This window comes from Anthonomus grandis, chromosome 16 (assembly GCF_022605725.1).
Source record: "Anthonomus grandis grandis chromosome 16, icAntGran1.3, whole genome shotgun sequence".
In the NCBI taxonomy this organism is placed as follows: domain Eukaryota; kingdom Metazoa; phylum Arthropoda; class Insecta; order Coleoptera; family Curculionidae; genus Anthonomus; species Anthonomus grandis.
Genome location: NC_065561.1, coordinates 20414923 through 20434402, shown reverse-complemented (window position 1 = coordinate 20434402; position 19480 = coordinate 20414923). Strand labels below are relative to the sequence as shown.

Below are 19480 nucleotides of genomic sequence, written 5' to 3'. Positions count from 1 at the left end.
CTCTTGATCCAGATGAGCTAGTGTCATGAAATAAGTTTTGTTTAATAAACAATCGTTTGCTTTTTTAATTTGGTATTTAGCATTAAAGCCATAAACCCAATAGCAAGCCAGATAAATGAATTGCAAGAAAATTATTTGTCATTGACTGGGTCTGAACTGAAAACTAGCGATATCTTGCTACATATAGGTTCTAGGAGAATTGTCTTAGGAATCAATGTTATAAATCTCATTAATGTCTATCAAAACTGCCATAAAACTTTTCGATCGGAGTAACCGTTTAGGAATTACAGGAGTTGAAGTTCTGCCTAACGACTTGGAGCCCTTGGTGCGCCCAACTGAATTCTTCTCCCGATATCTCTTGATCCAGATGAGCTAGCGTCATAAAATAAGTTTTGTTTACTTAATAATCGTTTGCTTTTTTACTTCGATATTAAGCATTAAAGCCTTGAAGTTAATACTAAGCTAGATAAATAAACTAGAGTATTTCTCTGACAATAATACAAATTACGTTCAAATACTTAAGAAGCATGATACCAATTACCTTTTAAAAAAATTAGCTGGATTATATAAGAATTGATCTTAATAGAAATGCCTGAAATAAAATAGAAAATTACCTAAAATAATCCAGAATTTACATGCAAAAAAAATGATGCTGCTTATTCGACCGCAACTTCCAACATGAATTATTTAAATACAGATATAAGGCATGGCGTACCTGGACGTTGCTGCCTATTTGACCACTATTCCCGATATGCATTTTTCTATGTAATCTGAGTAAAATTATTAAATCTAAATAAGCCTTTATATCTAAATAAACTCGGTCTAAACTTGCGTCAAAACATTACGTCTGAACAAAGCATGATCTAAAGCAAACTCGTGTTATTCAGTGTGCCATTGTTAAAACAAAAACGGAAAAGACCGACAAATCCCCAATAGTCCAAACACGTGCACAAGCTTTCAAACACAACTTCCATTCATCCGCTGACGTAGAGACTTGCAGCACACTCCTCAAAATACTTCTTCACGTGCTAAAAAACTTCCTTACTAAGACACTGACGTACAAACAAGTCTCTCTCTTACGTATGATAAAAATCGGAAATGGCCAATTAACAGACCAACATAAATATTCACGTGGAAACGTTTTACACCCCAAAAAGAACCTTGACGTCAGCATTTATTATTAATATGGTAAAAATACACCCTCTCCTGTTTCGTATTTACGGATGTTCTGGCCGCGTGTTTTTTTTCCAACCCCTCCTATTTTCATCCCGTGACGTTCACCCGCATCGTATCGGTGTTTCGAAATGTGTTGTGGAGAAAATGTGCCTCGAGATACGTCAGAAAATCACCGGATTTGCGTGGGAAATCGCTAAGTCGCTACCTTCATTTTTATTTTGAGTTTTTGAGTCGGAAACTGTGGAAATACATTGAAAACGTCTGTCTTATTGAGGATTTTTAGAGGAAAATTTGAATTTCCCGCGTAAACTAGGAACATGTGTTGACATTTTCAAAATTTTATGCATAATATAATTGCTTGTGCCTAAGAACTAAAATAATGAAAAAATGACCTTAAGGTTACTGTTTACCTAAAAAATATATAGGGGTTCATAATTGGATAACTAGAGGTTTATAATTTAAATTCTTGAAACGTTGCTCTTTATTGGACCGCTGCAATCAATGTTCTGCTGGTGCATTATTTTATATTTGAAAAAAAATTATAGGAGTTCCTATTTAAATAACTAGAGGTTCATATTTCGGCAATCCTTAAATTAATTATTAGTGATGTTGATTTTGATAAATTTACACATATGATCGTTGCTGTTCCCATTTTTATATAATTTGAGTCTCAATGACGCGGAATATAATGAAACATAAATGGGTTCGTTACTAAAGAAGTAAACGACTTATAATTGGAAAAATTATATATTAAAAAACGTATTAAAACAGATGGTCTACTTATATGTTACTTGTAAGTAATTTTTTATTTTATTCCAGGCATTTGAAGACATTTATATATGTTACAACAAACTATTATATATAAAACAAACATTATATATAATTTAATATTCAGCGAGTTATTATATGTCGTTGTCGCGTGGGGGGTGATCCTGGTGCATGTTTAATTCGAACATTTGTTTTTTAAATTAATTTTTTTTGAACCTATTTACTCTCGAGGTTACAACAGTAAAACCGAAGATTTATTGGGTTAATTAATTAAATATTAATGAAACTAGAGTTAAGTCATATGAAAGTTCGAGTGTTTTTAGTATAGCGTTTTTATCATAAATGGTTTAAGCGTTATAAATGATTTTAACCGCAAAAGTTTAGAATTATCTACTGTTTGTTAAATTTTAAAAAAATATTTTTTTTTGCATCTTTTCTTATGTTAAATTTAAAAGTAGTAGTTTTTAATCAAATGAAGTTATGGCATGAATCATTATTTTTTTTTAATTGATAGAAAATTGCAATTTTCAAAGGACTAGGAGAAAAATTGCAATTCTTGACTTTAAAGCTCAATAACTCCTCAGAAACGAAAATGACCATAAATATTTATTTTTTAATTAAAAAGTGTATTCAAAAGACTTCTTAAAAATGTGCAAAACAACCCCAAAAACTGGATTTTCTTATTTAAAACTTGCTCCCAACTATGAAGCTCTACAAGAGCAAAACCCTGATATTTATTCTTTTTAACAAAAAATTCTCTGATCTTTACTTAATTGAATAATAAACATCAAAATACAAAAATTGCAAGCAATCATTAATGCAAAATCGTAATTAGCGTTAAATTAATTAAACCTTCTTCTACTAAAGAAAATTTATATAACTTGCAGTTATGCGATTAAAATTATTTTTGCATTAATTAAAATACCTAATCACCGATGTGCATATTATATCGACTATTAAAAAAAAATTTACTCACAAAATGCCAAAGCTTTTAGTTACAAAATAACGTACAAACTGAAATAGTTCTTACAATATATTATACTCGTCTTTTTTTAATTAGTATGCAGCGCCAATTATACATCTCACTTCATTAGCGGCTATGTACGATTATAATAATAAAAAAAAAGAGTTATAAATTAAATTGGTCATTTCAAGGTTCAGCGCCAAATTTTAAGAGAGAAAACGTCAGTATAAAAGATCGTTAATTAAAGCAAAAATTATTACAAGGACGCAGTTAATGCCTTCCAAAGGAATTATGCAAAATATACGATTTGAATTTCAGGTTTTTGTCAAGTTTTTTTTATGTCTTTTTGCAGACAGACATGGATCTGAAGTTATAAATATTAGTAGACCATCATTATGTCATCATCGCTAAGACAACTTTTCTTATAAAACATTACATTTATACTCTAACTGCAATAAAATTGCTTCGTACCTTACCCACATGCTAATCAAGCAGGGTCATAAAAACGGAAATTATTGTGACTTTATGTGGAAAAATCAATAAACTGGTTCCTATATTTACTAGCTAAAAATGTGAGGAATTGTCACGACACTATTAGTAGTAAAATAAAACGAGAAATGCATTTCACTTTCAAAACATAATGAGTCAGGCGACGTAATCCATGTGACCGAGTTAGTATCCAGACAGATGCCAGGCGAATCTCGTGCCAATTCCAGAGTGATTGGGAGCGGACGAAATGCACGATAAATTGCTAATAGAAAAAATTTCAGTAAGGGGAGATGCCGGATTTTATAGAAAAGTTTGTTATATATTATTATGAGGTATATATAAATGTTTTCAAATGTCTGGAATAAAATAATTAAATTGTGTGAAATTTATTTGCAAAAAAATTTTGTTGATGCTTGTTCGACCGCTGCCCCAATATGTGCTCTTTTGTATAATTTTAGCGTGAATGCTCGAATTTTGATGATATATTTGGGCTTTGAAAATATGTAGGGGTACGTAGTTAAAAAACTATGGTATCACAATATCAAAACCATTAAATTAACGAAGAAATTACGTTTGTTTTGGATAAAAATGGACGTTTAGGATTTTTCGCCTAGGATAGGAGGTTTTTTAGATATATGGACAAAAAAGGACCTTCACCTTAAATAATAGAGGGCCCTTAAAACTCCAAATAATTTCTTATCCAGAAAAAAATTATTTTTTCAAATGCCTGGAGTAAAATGATCAATAACTTAAAATTGCCCTAAAAATCTTGAATTTACATATAAAAAAAATTGATGCTGCTTATTCGACCGCTGTCCCTAATATGTGCCCTTTTGTATAATTTTAGCGTAAATGATCAAATTTTGACAATATATTTGGGCTTTGAAAATATGTAGGGGTTCGTAATTAAAAAACTATGGCATCACAATATCAAAACCATTAAATTACCGAAGAAATTACGTTTGTTTGGGTTAAAAATGTGTAAAAACAGATATAAAGACCTGAACGTTTAGGATTTTTCGTCTAGGATAGGAGGTTATTTAGATATATGGACAAAAAAGGACCTTAACCTTAAACACTTACTAATTAAATAAGACACAAACTTATACAAAAGGAAGTTTGTCCTTAAAACTCCAAATACCCTCTTATCGAGAAAAAAATTAAATGTCTTCAAATGCCTGGAATAAAATAATAAATAACCTAAAATTGCCCTAAAAATGTTAAATTTACATAAAAAAAAAATGATGCTGCTTATTCGACCGCTGTCCCTAATATGTGCTCTTTTGTATATTTTTAGCGTGAATGATCGAATTTTGATGGTATATTTGGGCTTTGAAAATATGTAGGGGTTCGTAAATAAAAAACTATGGCATCACAATATCAAAACCATTAAATTAACGAAGAAATTACGTTTCTTTTAGATAAAAATGGACGTTTAGGATTTTTCGTCTAGGGTAGAAGGTTTTTCAGATATATAAACAAAAAAGTACCGTCACCTTAAACAATAGAGGGCCCTTAAAACTCCAAATGATTTTTTATCCAGAAAAAAATTAAATGTCCTCAAATGCCTGGAATAAGATAATAAATAACCTAAAATTGCCCTAAAAATCTTGAATTTACATAAAAAAAAATTGATGCTGCTTATTCGACCGCTTTCCCTAACATGTGCCCTTTTGTATAATTTTAGCGTAAATGATCGAATTTTGACAATATATTTGGGCTTTGAAAATATGCAGGGGTTCGTAATTAAAAAACTATGGCATCACAATATCAAAACCATTAAATTACCGAAGAAATTACGTTTGTTTGGGTTAAAAATGTGTAAAAACAGATATAAAGACCTGAACGTTTAGGATTTTTCGTCTAGGATAGGAGGTTATTTAGATATATGGACAAAAAAGGACCTTAACCTTAAACACTTACTAATTAAATAAGACACAAACTTATACAAAAGGAAGTTTGTCCTTAAAACTCCAAATACCCTCTTATCGAGAAAAAAATTAAATGTCTTCAAATGCCTGGAATAAAATGATAAATAACCTAAAATTGCCCTAAAAATTTTGAATTAACATATAAAAAAAATTGATGCTGCTTATTCGACCCTTGTTCCCAATATGTGCGCTTTTGTATAATTTTAGCGTGAATGATCGAATTTTGACGGTATATTTGGGCTTTGAAAATATGTAGGGGTTCGTAATTAAAAAACTATGGCATCACAATATCAAAACCATTAAATTAAAGAAGAAATTACGTTTGTTTTGGATAAAAATGAACGTTTAGGATTTTTCGTCTAGGGTAGAAGGTTTTTCAGATATATGAACAAAAAAGTACCTTCACCTTAAACAATGGAGGGCCCTTAAAACTCCAAATAATTTCTTATCCAGAAAAAAAATTAAATGTCTTCAAATGCCTGGAATAAAATTACAAATAACCGAAAATTGCCCTAAAAATCTTGAATTTACATATAAAAAAAATTGATGCTGCTTATTCGACCGCTGTTCCCAATATGTGCTCTTTTGTATAACTTTAGCGTGAATGATCGAATTTTGATGGTATATTTTGGCTTTCAAAATATGTAGGGGTTCGTAGTTAAAAAACTATGGCATCACATTATAAAAAGTATTAAATTAACGAAGAAATTACGTTTGTTTTGGATAAAAATGTGTAAAAACAGATATAAAGACCTGGACGTTTAGGATTTTTCGTCTAGGATAGGTTTTCTTTTATTATATGAACAAAAAAATACCTTCACCTTAAACAATGGAGGGCCCCTTAAACTCCAAATAATTTCTTATCCAGAAAAAAATTAAATGTCTTCAAATGCCTGGAATAAAATAATAAATAACCTAAAATTGCCCTAAAAATCTTGAATTTACATAAAAAAAAATTGATGCTGCTTATTCGACCGCTGTACCCAATATGCGCTTTTTCGTACAATTTTAGCGTAAATAATGGAACCGTGACGGAATATTTTGAATTTAAAAAATATGTAGGGGTTTTCTTGTACTTTTTAAAACCATTAAATTAGCGAAAAAATATCGTTTGTTCTAGTAAAAAAAATGTTAAAAAACACGTTGTAACTGGACGTTGCTGGTTATTCGACCGCTGTTTCCAATAACATCAAACAATGATAAAATCTAATTTTTTAATTGATATTTTATAAAAATGTAAAGTTTAGAAAAATACTTCTAATATTTTAATTTAAATAACAAAAAAACGAATTATATTTATTAACCTTATAAGACCTAGATAGCTAAGGCTAGATATAAGGCCTAGAACAAAATAACCAAAAAAATGTATCTACTTTACTCAATATTGTTCAGCAGATTAAGAGCTTTTGTAAATTCAGGGGGTATATAACAACAACTCGGCCACCGGTATCTATGGCTTCAGCGAAATCCTGAATTATTATCATAAGATTTGTTGTCGTAGATCTTCCCTTACATACAAACTTTATAGACATTATAAATAGTAGATATACGTCTCTAATTAAATATATCAGATCTATCAGCTTTGTTAAATACAGAGCATAGGTAACAAAACACTTAAAGGCAATTTAAAAAAATATATATATGATACAATTTTATTACTCACGATGTTAAGGTTCTGTGTCAAAAAAGATTTTTGAAAATAGTCAATAGTCAATGTAGTACAAATTCAATGAATCCCATTGTCTTTTTTTTTAAAGAGATTATTGTCTAACAAATATTATTTAATTTTTTATTGCTTGCTAATATTTTCAATAAAATTTAATAAAAAAATGGTTACATTAAACTCAATTCAAAATAAAGTTTTCTTAACACTTAATTACTTTATAATTTATTAAATAAACAACAATGCTTATTATTAAGGTTTATTTTTATTTAAATAAAAACTTTCAGTATTTTTTCTCATAAAATGCAATTAATGAAGTTACTTTCATATTTAAATAAATAACTAAGCAAGTATTAAAGCGACTTAATTTATGAGCAAAAATATTGTAAATTATTTTTTTAAAAAAGATATATTTGATCAGAAGGTTCTAAATTTAAAAACACCACCTATATTAAAATTAAATTTAAACTATTATAAAGTTAAAATGGCAAAAATAGAACAGATAAAATATTTATTTAATTAATTTAATAAAAAATTCTGTTTAAATGATAATTTTAATTAAAAAACCAATAACAGTAATAAAATGAATGATAAATATAGATATTGAAAATAAAATTATTTTTTGTTTAAGTCCAGTAACTAAAAAAATATATAATTAATAAATAGTGGAAGTCAACTAAATTTAAGACACAATTGACTAGTTTTCCAGTAAATTTGTTGCCTAACTAAATAAAAATTAAGGTTTTTATTGAAAAGCGCCTTTTCAAAATTGCACAAAATTAACTCAGTAAATGAGCTTCTTTATTAAAAAAGAAAATAAAAGTTTCAAAAAACGCTTACTTTTAAGAGCAAGTTTTCTGTTTTTTATTAAGGGTAATAAACTGTTAAAATTATTATTAAAAAAAATATCATACGATTCAATGGTTAATAAGTAAAAGACTTATATCATTCATGTGCAATTAAGTTATGCATATTAGACCGTTTAATTGGACCACTGGATTCAGTTAAGGTTTTTTTTTAGTTCATCTTAATAAAATTCACATTTAGTGGGACTTATACCAATAAATAAATTTAAAAAAAATATGAAGAAATTGCATAAAAAATAAGTAAACAAGCATGATTTGATAGTATTTGTTTTTAATTAATATTTGTATTTATAATTTAAAAAAAAAATTAAAGACTGGATAAAATTATTTAATTACTTATTCTGATTTAAAATCTTTAAAATTTAAGCAAATCGTCAAATTTTTCTTGCATAGATAAATAATATCATTTATATTATGTTAATTTAAACGTTTATGTTATTTTACACCTATTCTCTATTTTAGAATACTAAATTCGCGACTTTTGATCAAACTTTTAATTCTTTTTTTTAACAACATATTAGAGTGTTTCTATTGCAATTTATTCTAAAAAAAAAAAACATAGTTAAATTAATTGTTGTTTTTTACCCTCTAAGACATGAATCCGATCCGTCTTTTTTTTTAATTAAAAGAGATGATTATTGCCTAATAAATATTATTTAATTATATTGATATTATAAACTTAAAAAGCATTACTAAAATCTATAAAAAAAAATAAATTTCAATCAAATTTTCAATTCTGAACAAATTTAATATAAATTAATTTATCATCACGTAATTTTAAAATTTGAAGATTTAATCAAGAATTAAGAACTAATTAATTATTAATTAATTAATTAATGACTGTATAAATGGTTAGGCCAGTCAAGATACAACTTAATTTAATTAATAATAACATTCACAAGAAGGGGTATAATTCCATAAAACATTAAATGCATAAAAAGGCGCTGTAGCTTCTAGTGCATGTCGAAAATATCAATTTTTTTTAGAAAAGTTAGTACAACCAAATAAAGCGTTAATCCCCCACCCCCTGGCACCAGCACCAATAAAAAAATCATTTATTTCCTGATTACATACACTTATTTTGCAGATGACAGCCACTAAATCCGGACGAATGATTATTATTTGAATCGGTAGGAATTGGTTGGACACCAGTAGTGGCGGTGGTGGCGGGGTTACAGGGCGCGCGTCTCGCCCTGAAGATGCCCTCCGGGTGACGAAACGGAGCGGAAGGCCTTAGACGCATTTCCCGACCGGCGCATCCTATACTATCGACATGCAACAACAACAACAACACGTATGTACTACTACTAGAAGTGACATTTATGAATTTCTGTTTTTTTTTTTTGTGGGGAGGTTCTACAAGTCACCTGGTGAGCAGCAGCTTGAAGAAGCCGAAGCCTCCGCTTCTACGAAACTCTCCGAGGGTGAATCCACTTCGAACAAAGATATTAACAGCATTCAGAAAGTGATACGCGAGGGTGTTGTTTGATTACTACAACTAAACAGGACGAACTAATTTAATTGTTGGTTGGTCTTAGGGTGGACGGAAGAACTTTTAAAATTCTTGATTGTAAGTCCAGGTACTACTGTTGGTAATCACTGTATAAGCACTTAAAGTCACTGCGCAAAGTCCCTGTTCGAAAATCACATTTTTTTTTTGGTTGAAAAATGAAAGTTAATTTTTTTTTTTGAATAAAAGTGGTTCTTCCGCGTGTCTGAGGTGCGGTGGTGGTAACTCGGCGCGCGAAAGGTACGTCCGCGTATGTGCGACGTCGTTCCGTTCGTTTCTCGGTTTGCCGGCACTGTGTCCCCCTGCCACAACTTGCCGTTCATTATAAACGGCAGGGCAGAGCGTCGCGGCGCTCCGTGACGTCATCGTCGCAGTTACGTCACAGTGCAGCGACGCTTCCCGCGGGTGGTTTGTTCGACGCCGTCGACACGAGTTTTCCCCCCGCCACCCCAAGGCCGGTGGGGTTCAAACGGATACACGGGATCGATGTCAGTTAGCATAGGCATAAATGTGTCTAAATCAAAAATGACACACTATACTGCAATTGTTGCAGAACAATAAAATGATTATTAGAAAATTAAAGTTCATGACCTAAAAAAGGTTTATAAATTAGGCTCAGAAGCTAGCAACAATAATGTAGAAGAAACTGACACTGTTTCATAAATACTAAACAATGACTCTAATGAATTTGAAAATATGACTTGTCAAACCGTTGTATCGAGTTTTTTAATAATATAGGGGTAGCAATGTTGAAGAAAATCCCGAAGCCTGATAATGAGTTTATAACAAGCAGTAATCAATTAAATTCACTGAAATAATTCTTTGAAAACCAATGGTAGTCCTGTTATTAATAAAATTAGCGTAAAACTAATAAAAAATAATCACGTGTTTTTACTTGACCCTCTGAAACACATAATCAATTTAATTTTTAGAAATGGTCTTGTAACCGATCAATTTAAAATATCTGTTACTACCCCGATATACAGGGTGTGCCAACAAGGTGTACGGCTAAGACAGCGCCTTAACTATAGGAGATTGAGAGTCCTTTAAGCAACTACTGAAAAATTTATTGAAATCCATACACTAGAAATCAAGAAATTGAGATTTTTCTTACAGGAGTGCCTGGAAGAAATAAAATAATTTGTCTCTTATTGCCAACAGAATATTTTAAATTCTAGTGGCTAAAATGTTGTAGTTATTGATTTCCAGGATACTTCAAGGGTCCTTTAAGCAACTACTGAAAAATTTATTGAAATCCATACACTAGAAATCAAGATATTGAGATTTTTCTTACAGGAGTGCCTGGAAGAAATAAAATAATTTGTCTCTTATTGACAACTGAATATTTTAAATTCTAGTGGCTAAAATGTTGTAGTTATTGATTTCCAGGATACTTCAAGGGTCCTTTAAGCAACTACTGAAAAATTTATTGAAATCCATACACTAGAAATCAAGATATTGAGATTTTTCTTACAGGAGTGCCTGGAAGAAATAAAATAATTTGTCTCTTATTGCCAACTGAATATTTTAAATTCTAGTGGCTAAAATGTTGTAGTTATTGATTTCCAGGATACTCCATTGGTCCTTTAAGCAACTACTAAAAAATTTATTAAAATCCATACACTAGAAATCAAGATATTGAGATTTTTCTTACAGGAGTGCCTCGAAGAAATAAAATAATTTATCTCTTATTGACAATTGAATATTTTAAATTCTAGTGGTTAAAATGTTGTAGTTATTGATTTCCAGAATACTCCAAGGGTCCTTTAAGCAACTACTGAAAAATTTATTGAAATCCATACACTAGAAATCAAGATATTGAGATTTTCCTTACAGGAGTGCCTGGAAGAAATAAAATAATTTATCTCTTATTGATAACTGAATATTTTAAATTCTAGTGGCTAAAATGTTGTAGTTATTGATTTCCAGGATACTTCAAGGGTCCTTTAAGCAACTACTGAAAAATTTATTGAAATCCATACACTAGAAATCAAGATATTGAGATTTTTCTTACAGGAGTGCCTGGAAGAAATAAAATAATTTGTCTCTTATTGATAACTGAATATTTTAAATTCTAGTGGTTAAAATGTTGTAGTTATTGATTTCCAGGATACTCCAAGGGTCCTTTAAGCAACTACTGAAAAATTTATTGAAATCCATACACTAGAAATCAAGATATTGAGATTTTTCTTACAGGAGTGCCTGGAAGAAATAAAATAGTTTGTCTCTTATTGACAACTGAATATTTTAAATTGTAGTGGCTAGAATGTTGTAATTATTGATTGCTAGGTTACTCCAAAGCTTTTTAAGCAACTGCTGAAAAATTTATTGAAATCCATACACTAGAAATTAAGATATTGAGATTTTTCTTACAGGAGTGCCTCGAAGAAATAAAATAGTTTGTCTCTTATTGGCAATTGAATATCTTGATTTTAGGAGGCTAAAATGTTGTAATTATTGATTTCCAGGATACTCCAAGGGTCCTTTAAGCAACTACTGAAAAATTATTGAAATCCATACACTAGAAATTAAGATATTGAGATTTTTCTTACAGGAGTGCCTGGAAGAAATAAAATAATTTGTCTCTTATTGATAACTGAATATTTTAAATTCTAGTGGTTAAAATGTTGTAGTTATTGATTTCCAGGATACTCCAAGGGTCCTTTAAGCAACTACTGAAAAATTTATTGAAATCCATACACTAGAAATCAAGATATTGAGATTTTTCTTACAGGAGTGCCTGGAAGAAATAAAATAGTTTGTCTCTTATTGACAACTGAATATTTTAAATTGTAGTGGCTAGAATGTTGTAATTATTGATTGCTAGGTTACTCCAAAGCTTTTTAAGCAACTGCTGAAAAATTTATTGAAATCCATACACTAGAAATTAAGATATTGAGATTTTTCTTACAGGAGTGCCTGGAAGAAATAAAATAATTTATCTCTTATTGACAATTGAATATTTTAAATTCTAGTGACTAAAATGTTGTAGTTATTGAGTTCTAGGTTACTCAAAGGGTCCTTTAAGCAACTACTAAAAAATTTATTAAAATCCATACACTAGAAATTAAGATATTGAGATTTTTCTTACAGGAGTGCCTGGAAGAAATAAAATAATTTGTCTCTTATTGACAACTGAATATTTTAAATTCTAGTGGCTAAAATGTTGTAGTTATTGATTTCCAGGATACTCCAAGGGTCCTTTAAGCAACTACTGAAAAATTAATTGAAATCCATACACTAGAAATCAAGATATTGAGATTTTTCTTACAGGAGTGCCTGGAAGAAATAAAATAGTTTGTCTCTTATTGACAACTGAATATTTTAAATTCTAGTGGTTAAAATGTTGTAGTTATTGATTTCCAGGATACTCCAAGGGTCCTTTAAGCAACTACTGAAAAATTATTGAAATCCATACACTAGAAATTAAGATATTGAGATTTTTCTTACAGGAGTGCTTGGAAGAAATAAAATAATTTGTCTCTTATTGACAACTGAATATTTTAAATTCTAGTAGTTAAAATGTTGTAGTTATTGATTTCCAGGATACTCCAAGGGTCCCTTAAGCAACTACTGAAAAATTTATTGAAATCCTTATACTACAAATCAAGATATTGAGATTTTTCTTACAGGAGTGCCTCGAAGAAATAAAATAGTTTGTCTCTTCTTGGCAATTGAATATCTTGATTTCAGGAAGCTAAAATGTTGTAATTATTGAGTTTTAGGATACTCCAAGGGTCCTTTAAGCAACTACTGAAAAATTTATTGAAATCCATACACTAGAAATCAAGATATTGAGATTTTTCTTACAGGAGTGCCTCGAAGAAATAAAATAGTTTGTCTCTAATTGGCAATTGAATATCTTGATTTTAGGAGGCTAAAATGTTGTAATTATTGATTTCCAGGATACTCCAAGGGTCCTTTAAGCAACTACTGAAAAATTAATAATAATAATAATAATAATAATAATAATAATAATAATAATAATAATTGTAGAAAAAATAATAATTCTAATTCTTCAATAATTTTTTTGTAAGCAATCTTGATCAAAACTTAAAGAATACCCGTTTGCATATGCATGGTATTTTACAGAAAAGTTAAAATATTTCAAAAAGTACTTGTTTTAGCTATAAGACATATTAAATAAAAAATGAAGGTATTTGAGGGACAAACTTAATAAGATAAAAATATACAGGGTGTTCCATTTGAAAAATTTGAGATATTGCGTATTTAATTTCAGCAAGTTTGAAAGTTCTTTAAAAACACCCTGTATTAAAAAATTACAAATTATCATAGTCAGCCTAGAGGAGGTACCCTAGACTAACTGTGTTACAAGCTTCATAGGCGCAGAATAAATTTTAAGTTAATTATGATCTTTTAAACGAACCCTCTAAAAGGGAAAAAATAACATAAAAAAATGAATTACGTTGCAACGCCGCACGGAAATTTTAAAAACTTTACACCAAAGTAACGTACTCCTTTTGCCTCACATTTTAGTACCATAATATACAGGGCGTAAAATTGGTTTTGCTTCAACAGACTCAATTTAGTATCTGGTACAATAAAACTCTTCCTTTTGTCATAATCTGAACAAGTGTCTATCAGCCTAAGGGTAGTTTTAAGATCGATTCACCAAATCAGTGCTTTTTTTTTCGCAGAAAAGCTCATTTTATGGGGGTAAGTTTGTAAATTTTTTAAAAAGCCACTTAATGCCTTTAAGGAGATTTCATTCTTCCAGGTATTTAGAACTAAATTTTATTTTGTTGCTTGCTTTTTTTTCAGGAAGTAAAATTCTTGTCCAGATCCAGGGTCTTGGGTGGAATTTAAAATTTTATTTCAGACATTGTAGGTAATTTTTTAGTTAATTTCAGGTATTTACAATATCTAGTACAATTGTTTGCATCTCTTCTTATCTGGCGAGAAAACCACCTTAAAATATACCTTAATTGTTTGAAAACTTTGAGTAAATGTATGAATAAAATGAAATGGTTGGAACCGTGAAAAAAGGATTTTTGTTTTATATCCTTTAATACAAAAAAGGACCCCAAATACCTGGAAACAAATTATCAATGAATTCAAAAGCCTGTAAAAAAATTAGAAATTACCTCAAATACCTAAAAAATATAAAAAAAATTATTGCTTGAAATACTAAAAAATTTTATCGATTACTTATGATTGTATTATATCGTCTTCCAGTCCCTTTCAATAATATTATCCAAATTATCCAGGCAAAAATCAATAGCAAATAACAAGGCAATAAACATACCCTTTAAAGTAACTGTATCATCCAAGTAGAGGACCATTTCCTTAAGAACTACCACCTGAGAAAACAAACTTAATTTCCAAACAATCAACTGCCTTTAAAATGCCTAAAAATAATCTCCTCCATATCCAGTCCATCACCTTTTGGATCCTATTAGTATATTACATTATAGAAATTCAATAAAAACCTTTTTTGTGTGATGCCAACTATTATATACCGAAATATAGCATCGGTTATCAAATAAGCTCGGTACGATTTTTGGCCCTTTTGCCGACAAGGTCCACTGTAATACGGCCGGAACAAACCTCGCCTAGGTTAAACTCGCCCCTCCACCCTCGACTGCACCCGTGACGTCACCGATGCGGTAGTAGTTGTGACGTCACGGGTGGGCCGATGGGGCGAAGGGACGGTTTCCGACTTGTTGGGGACCGATGATGAGTGGGCACGCTCGCTTTTGTCGTGCAGGTTTGTTTCTGTGTTCTCTAGGCCGGACACTATCGCAGGGACGGATTTCATTTTTCTCTAATTAGGTGAAAAAATTCATTTATATACAGGTCGGGTCAGCTCAGGTCTTGCGTGCTCACTATAACGTATTTATCCAGTATCGATATCCGGGCCGCAATCTTTATAGTAGACGAGATGAGTGAACTTGTTTGAGTGACCCTCTAAGCCTATAATGGTCTGAGTTACTTTGGGGTTGTATGATAAATAAATTGGGCATTATTCGGTAAAGAGATACAGGACCTTAAAGGCCTTAATAAAGTGGTAATTTACATCCTGATCCGACCCTGAAAACAATTCCAACATCGGGCTAATAACTCTAGGAAGAAGATTCGTATCGTCGCGTATTTGCATTCGTAGTTACGTAACGGGTTGACAGCTTTAGGGCTCTTTTCCGCCTTGCATTATGCAAAACGCTCGCAGGGCCATTATTAACGTTGACGATCGAGATTTAATGACGAAAAACCGCTTTAAATATTAATATTTATAATTTAAAATTAGAGGAAGTCTTGTTTCTTTTAAATTAATTAATAATATATTTAGCTAGTTAAGGTTTATGTAAGCACATTTGCATTTACTAGAAAAACTAGATCATAGATTGCAAATATTGCAATGGTGGGTAATGGGATAGAAAGCTTTCTTGACTTAATATCTCTTAAATGGTTTGAAAGAATATTAAAGAAATACACAAAAAAATTAATAATTTCTGACTTTGAAGCTGAACACCTTCTTGAAACGACCAATTGAGAAAGGGCCTTCAGTATCCTTCTTAGAAAGGCACAAAACTATAACAAAAAGCAAATTTTTCTATATTAAAAAAAACAATAAAATTGACTGAGTACCAGAAAAATGTTAATTATTTTGAAGCTGTTTCACTTTACAGGGACGCAATTGAGCAGTAAGTTTTTTTTCTTATTAGAAAGTGCATTCGTAGGTTTCTTTTTTAATTATATAATAACCATCCTAAAGAGTGAATTTTTCCAAGAAAAAAAAATTAAATTATATTGAACCTGAAGTTGAGTAACAACACTTCACAGGCAAAAATGACTAAGGATTTCTATTTTTTTTAATTAAAAAGGGTTAATATTGCTATTGTGAGAAATGTACTAAAATACTGCAGAGTGGGTTTTTTAAAACTAAATTAAAAATCCCTTGAACTGAATAAAGTCTTGCTTATACCTATATGTTATCTTGTTATATCTTGTGTGATTATTTTAACTTGCTACTTATTGTAATGACGTTTAAATGCACCAGGACATTTGTATGCATCATTAAAATTATGTAATTTTTTATATATTAAGTATGAAACCTATCAAAATTATTAATTATAATAAAGCTTTGGTAAATATTTTTATCCTGTTTATAAATCCAATGTCATTAAGTATATCATTATAAAATTTAGAATCTAAATAACTTACAAGTTTTAAATACGTGGCTTTCTTGGTGTTAGATATTACTGACTAATGAGTACAATTACAATTTTTTAAATAAAATTTTATTTCTGTAAAAGTATGAACAAATATACAAACAAAAGAGAAAATTCGTCTCTAAAACTCTTTAATAAAAATTAATTTTATCATAATGCCTGGAATTAAATGAAAAATTACCTAAAAAATTTACAAACTTACTCGATAAAATGAGGTTTTACACTTAGGAGTTCAATTTCCTAAAAATTTAAAGTCAATATATGAATAAAATAAATTGCTTGAAAATGTAAAAACTGGAAATTTTATTTCCATATCATTAAGTACAAAAAATGGACCTCAAATGCCTGGAATAAATTATAAATTATTTCAAAGGACTGGAATTAAATAATAAATTACCTCAAATCCTTAAAAGATATTATAAGGTTTATTTCCAATGCCTGAAAGGTATAAAAATGACCTCTAAAGCCCAAAATAAAATTAAAAATTACATCCTGGACTTGAACAAGAATTTTGTTTCCACAAAAAATGTTTTGGAATTAACTTAGGCTCTAAACCTGGAATAAGAATTGTTTTTTATATTTATTGGACAACTGAAATGCCTGGAATTAAATCAAAAATTACCTCAATTGCCTAAATTATAATATACAATACAAATTCCACCATGGATGTACATCCTGGACTTGGACAAAAATTTGATTTTTATAAAAAATAGCAAATCAGCGTTTTTTGATTAACTTACAAAGGGTTAAGAAAATTTGAATTTTCCCAAAAAGGTTCAATTTTTTTTATTGGAAAATCACTAAGTGTCCATAACTCAAGAAACAGTAGACATAGGAATTTGTAAATTGGTGTACAGATTGTTTGATTAATTTCATTAGACACCTATTTCAGGGTTTTTTTATTAACCTACAAGGGGTTGAGAAAATTTGAATTTTCCTAAGAACGTTCAATTTTTTTTATTGGAAAATCACTAAGTGTCCATAACTCAAGAAACAGTAGACATAGGAATTTGTAAATTGGTGTACAGATTGTTTGATTAATTTCATTAGACACCTATTTTAGGGTTTTTTCATTAACCTACAAGGGGTAGAGAAAATTTGAATTTTCCCAAAAAGGTTCAATTTTTTTTATTGGAAAATCACTAAGTGTCCATAACTCAAGAAACAGTAGACATAGGAATTTGAAAATTGGTATACAGATTGTATGATTAATTTCATTGGACACCTATTTCAGGGTTTTTTTATTAACTTACAAAGGGTTGAGAAAATTTAAATTTTCCTCAAAAGGTTCAATTTTTTTTATTGGAAAATCACTAAGTGTCCATAACTCAAGAAACAGTAGACATAGGAATTTGAAAATTGGTGTACAGATTGTTCGATTAATTTCATTAGACACCTATTTCAGGGTTTTTTTATTAACCTACAAGGGGTTGAGAAAATTTGAATTTTCCTAAGAACGTTCAATTTTTTTTATTGGAAAATCACTAAGTGTCCATAACTCAAGAAACAGTAGACATAGGAATTTGTAAATTGGTGTACAGATTGTTCGATTAATTTCATTAGACACCTATTTCAGGGTTTTTTTATTAACCTACAAGGGGTTGAGAAAATTTGAATTTTCCTAAGAACGTTCAATTTTTTTTATTGGAAAATCACTAAGTGTCCATAACTCAAGAAACAGTAGACATAGGAATTTGTAAATTGGTGTACAGATTGTTTGATTAATTTCATTAGACACCTATTTTAGGGTTTTTTGATTAACCTACAAGGGGTTGAGAAAATTTGAATTTTCCTAAATAGGTTCAATTTTTTTTATTGGAAAATCACTAAGTGCTTATAACTCAAGAAACAGTAGACATAGAAATTTGAAAATTGGTGTACAGATTGTTTGATTAATTTCATTGGAGACCTATTCTAGGGTTTTTTCATTAACCTACAAGGGAGAGTTTTCCTAATTAATTAAAGAATTGAAAATTACATCGAGGAACCTGATCTAGGACAGGAATTTCATTTCCGGAAAAAATAAAAAATGCCCGGAACAAAAGGAAATAGGGTTTTAGTCCTGGAATAAAAATTTGTTTTTAATATTTATTAAATAATAATTTAATAGCCTGCAATTAAATAAAAAATTACCTCAAATGCCTATATTATATAAGAATTCATTCATTAGTCCTGAAAGGTATAAAAATTACGTCAAATACGCGAAATAAAATTACAAATTCCACCCAAGAGCCTGGACTTGGACAAGAATTTCGTTTTTAGAAAAAAGGGCTTGGAACAAAAGATAATTGGGCTTTACTTGATTTGAAATATCTAAAAAATTAAAAATTAGTCTAAAAATCCTTCCGCCCTTCAATCTTCCAAGGGTATTCAGTACCTTTCTTAAAATTATACAATTTACTTAAAAAATTTACCAAATACCTTGCGGACTTAAGAAACGTAAATGATCCTTACTTTATAGCGTTTTTATAAATCACCATAAATGTACCCAAATGTACAGTTCTATTAAATAACACATAAGTCTTAAAAGAGAAAATCCTACTACGACCCTGTCGAGTTGCTTGAACACGTGATTACACGCAAGCGCTACATGGCAACCGCTTTGTCGCGACCCATGATGCGACAAGCAGGACCGTACTTAGACATGTCATAAATAAATAAGATTAAAATATTAATATATAATTGTATAAGATAATACATAATTGTAAAAATTAATAAGGAATATGTGAATGAAAATATTTATAACATTATATTCAAATTTAAAGAAGTCCGCCATCTTGTATTTTGCTGATTTAAGCCTGCAAGTTCACGCTGATGCAGAATTATTCAGATTATGACAGTGACACCCTGACGAGGCTCAAAAGGGTCGAAAATGGGTCTGGGAGACTGAGGTGGGACGTGAAAGACAAAAAAAAATAAAGAC

General features: G+C 29.9%; 1 protein-coding gene across 4 annotated transcripts in view; it reads right to left on the bottom strand.

Annotated features, from left to right (window-relative positions):
* The window catches only part of LOC126745679 (probable nuclear hormone receptor HR38), a 207149-nt gene extending 197479 nt beyond the window's left edge, over window positions 1-9670 (bottom strand). For all 4 annotated transcript variants that reach the window (XM_050453642.1, XM_050453644.1, XM_050453643.1 and 1 more), the window contains exon 1: window positions 8932-9670. In XM_050453642.1, the coding sequence (XP_050309599.1) occupies window positions 8932-9100 (169 nt within the window). In that variant the 5' untranslated portion in view covers window positions 9101-9670. The remainder of the gene's footprint in view (window positions 1-8931) is intronic.
* Between the last annotated feature and the right edge of the window lie 9810 nt (window positions 9671-19480).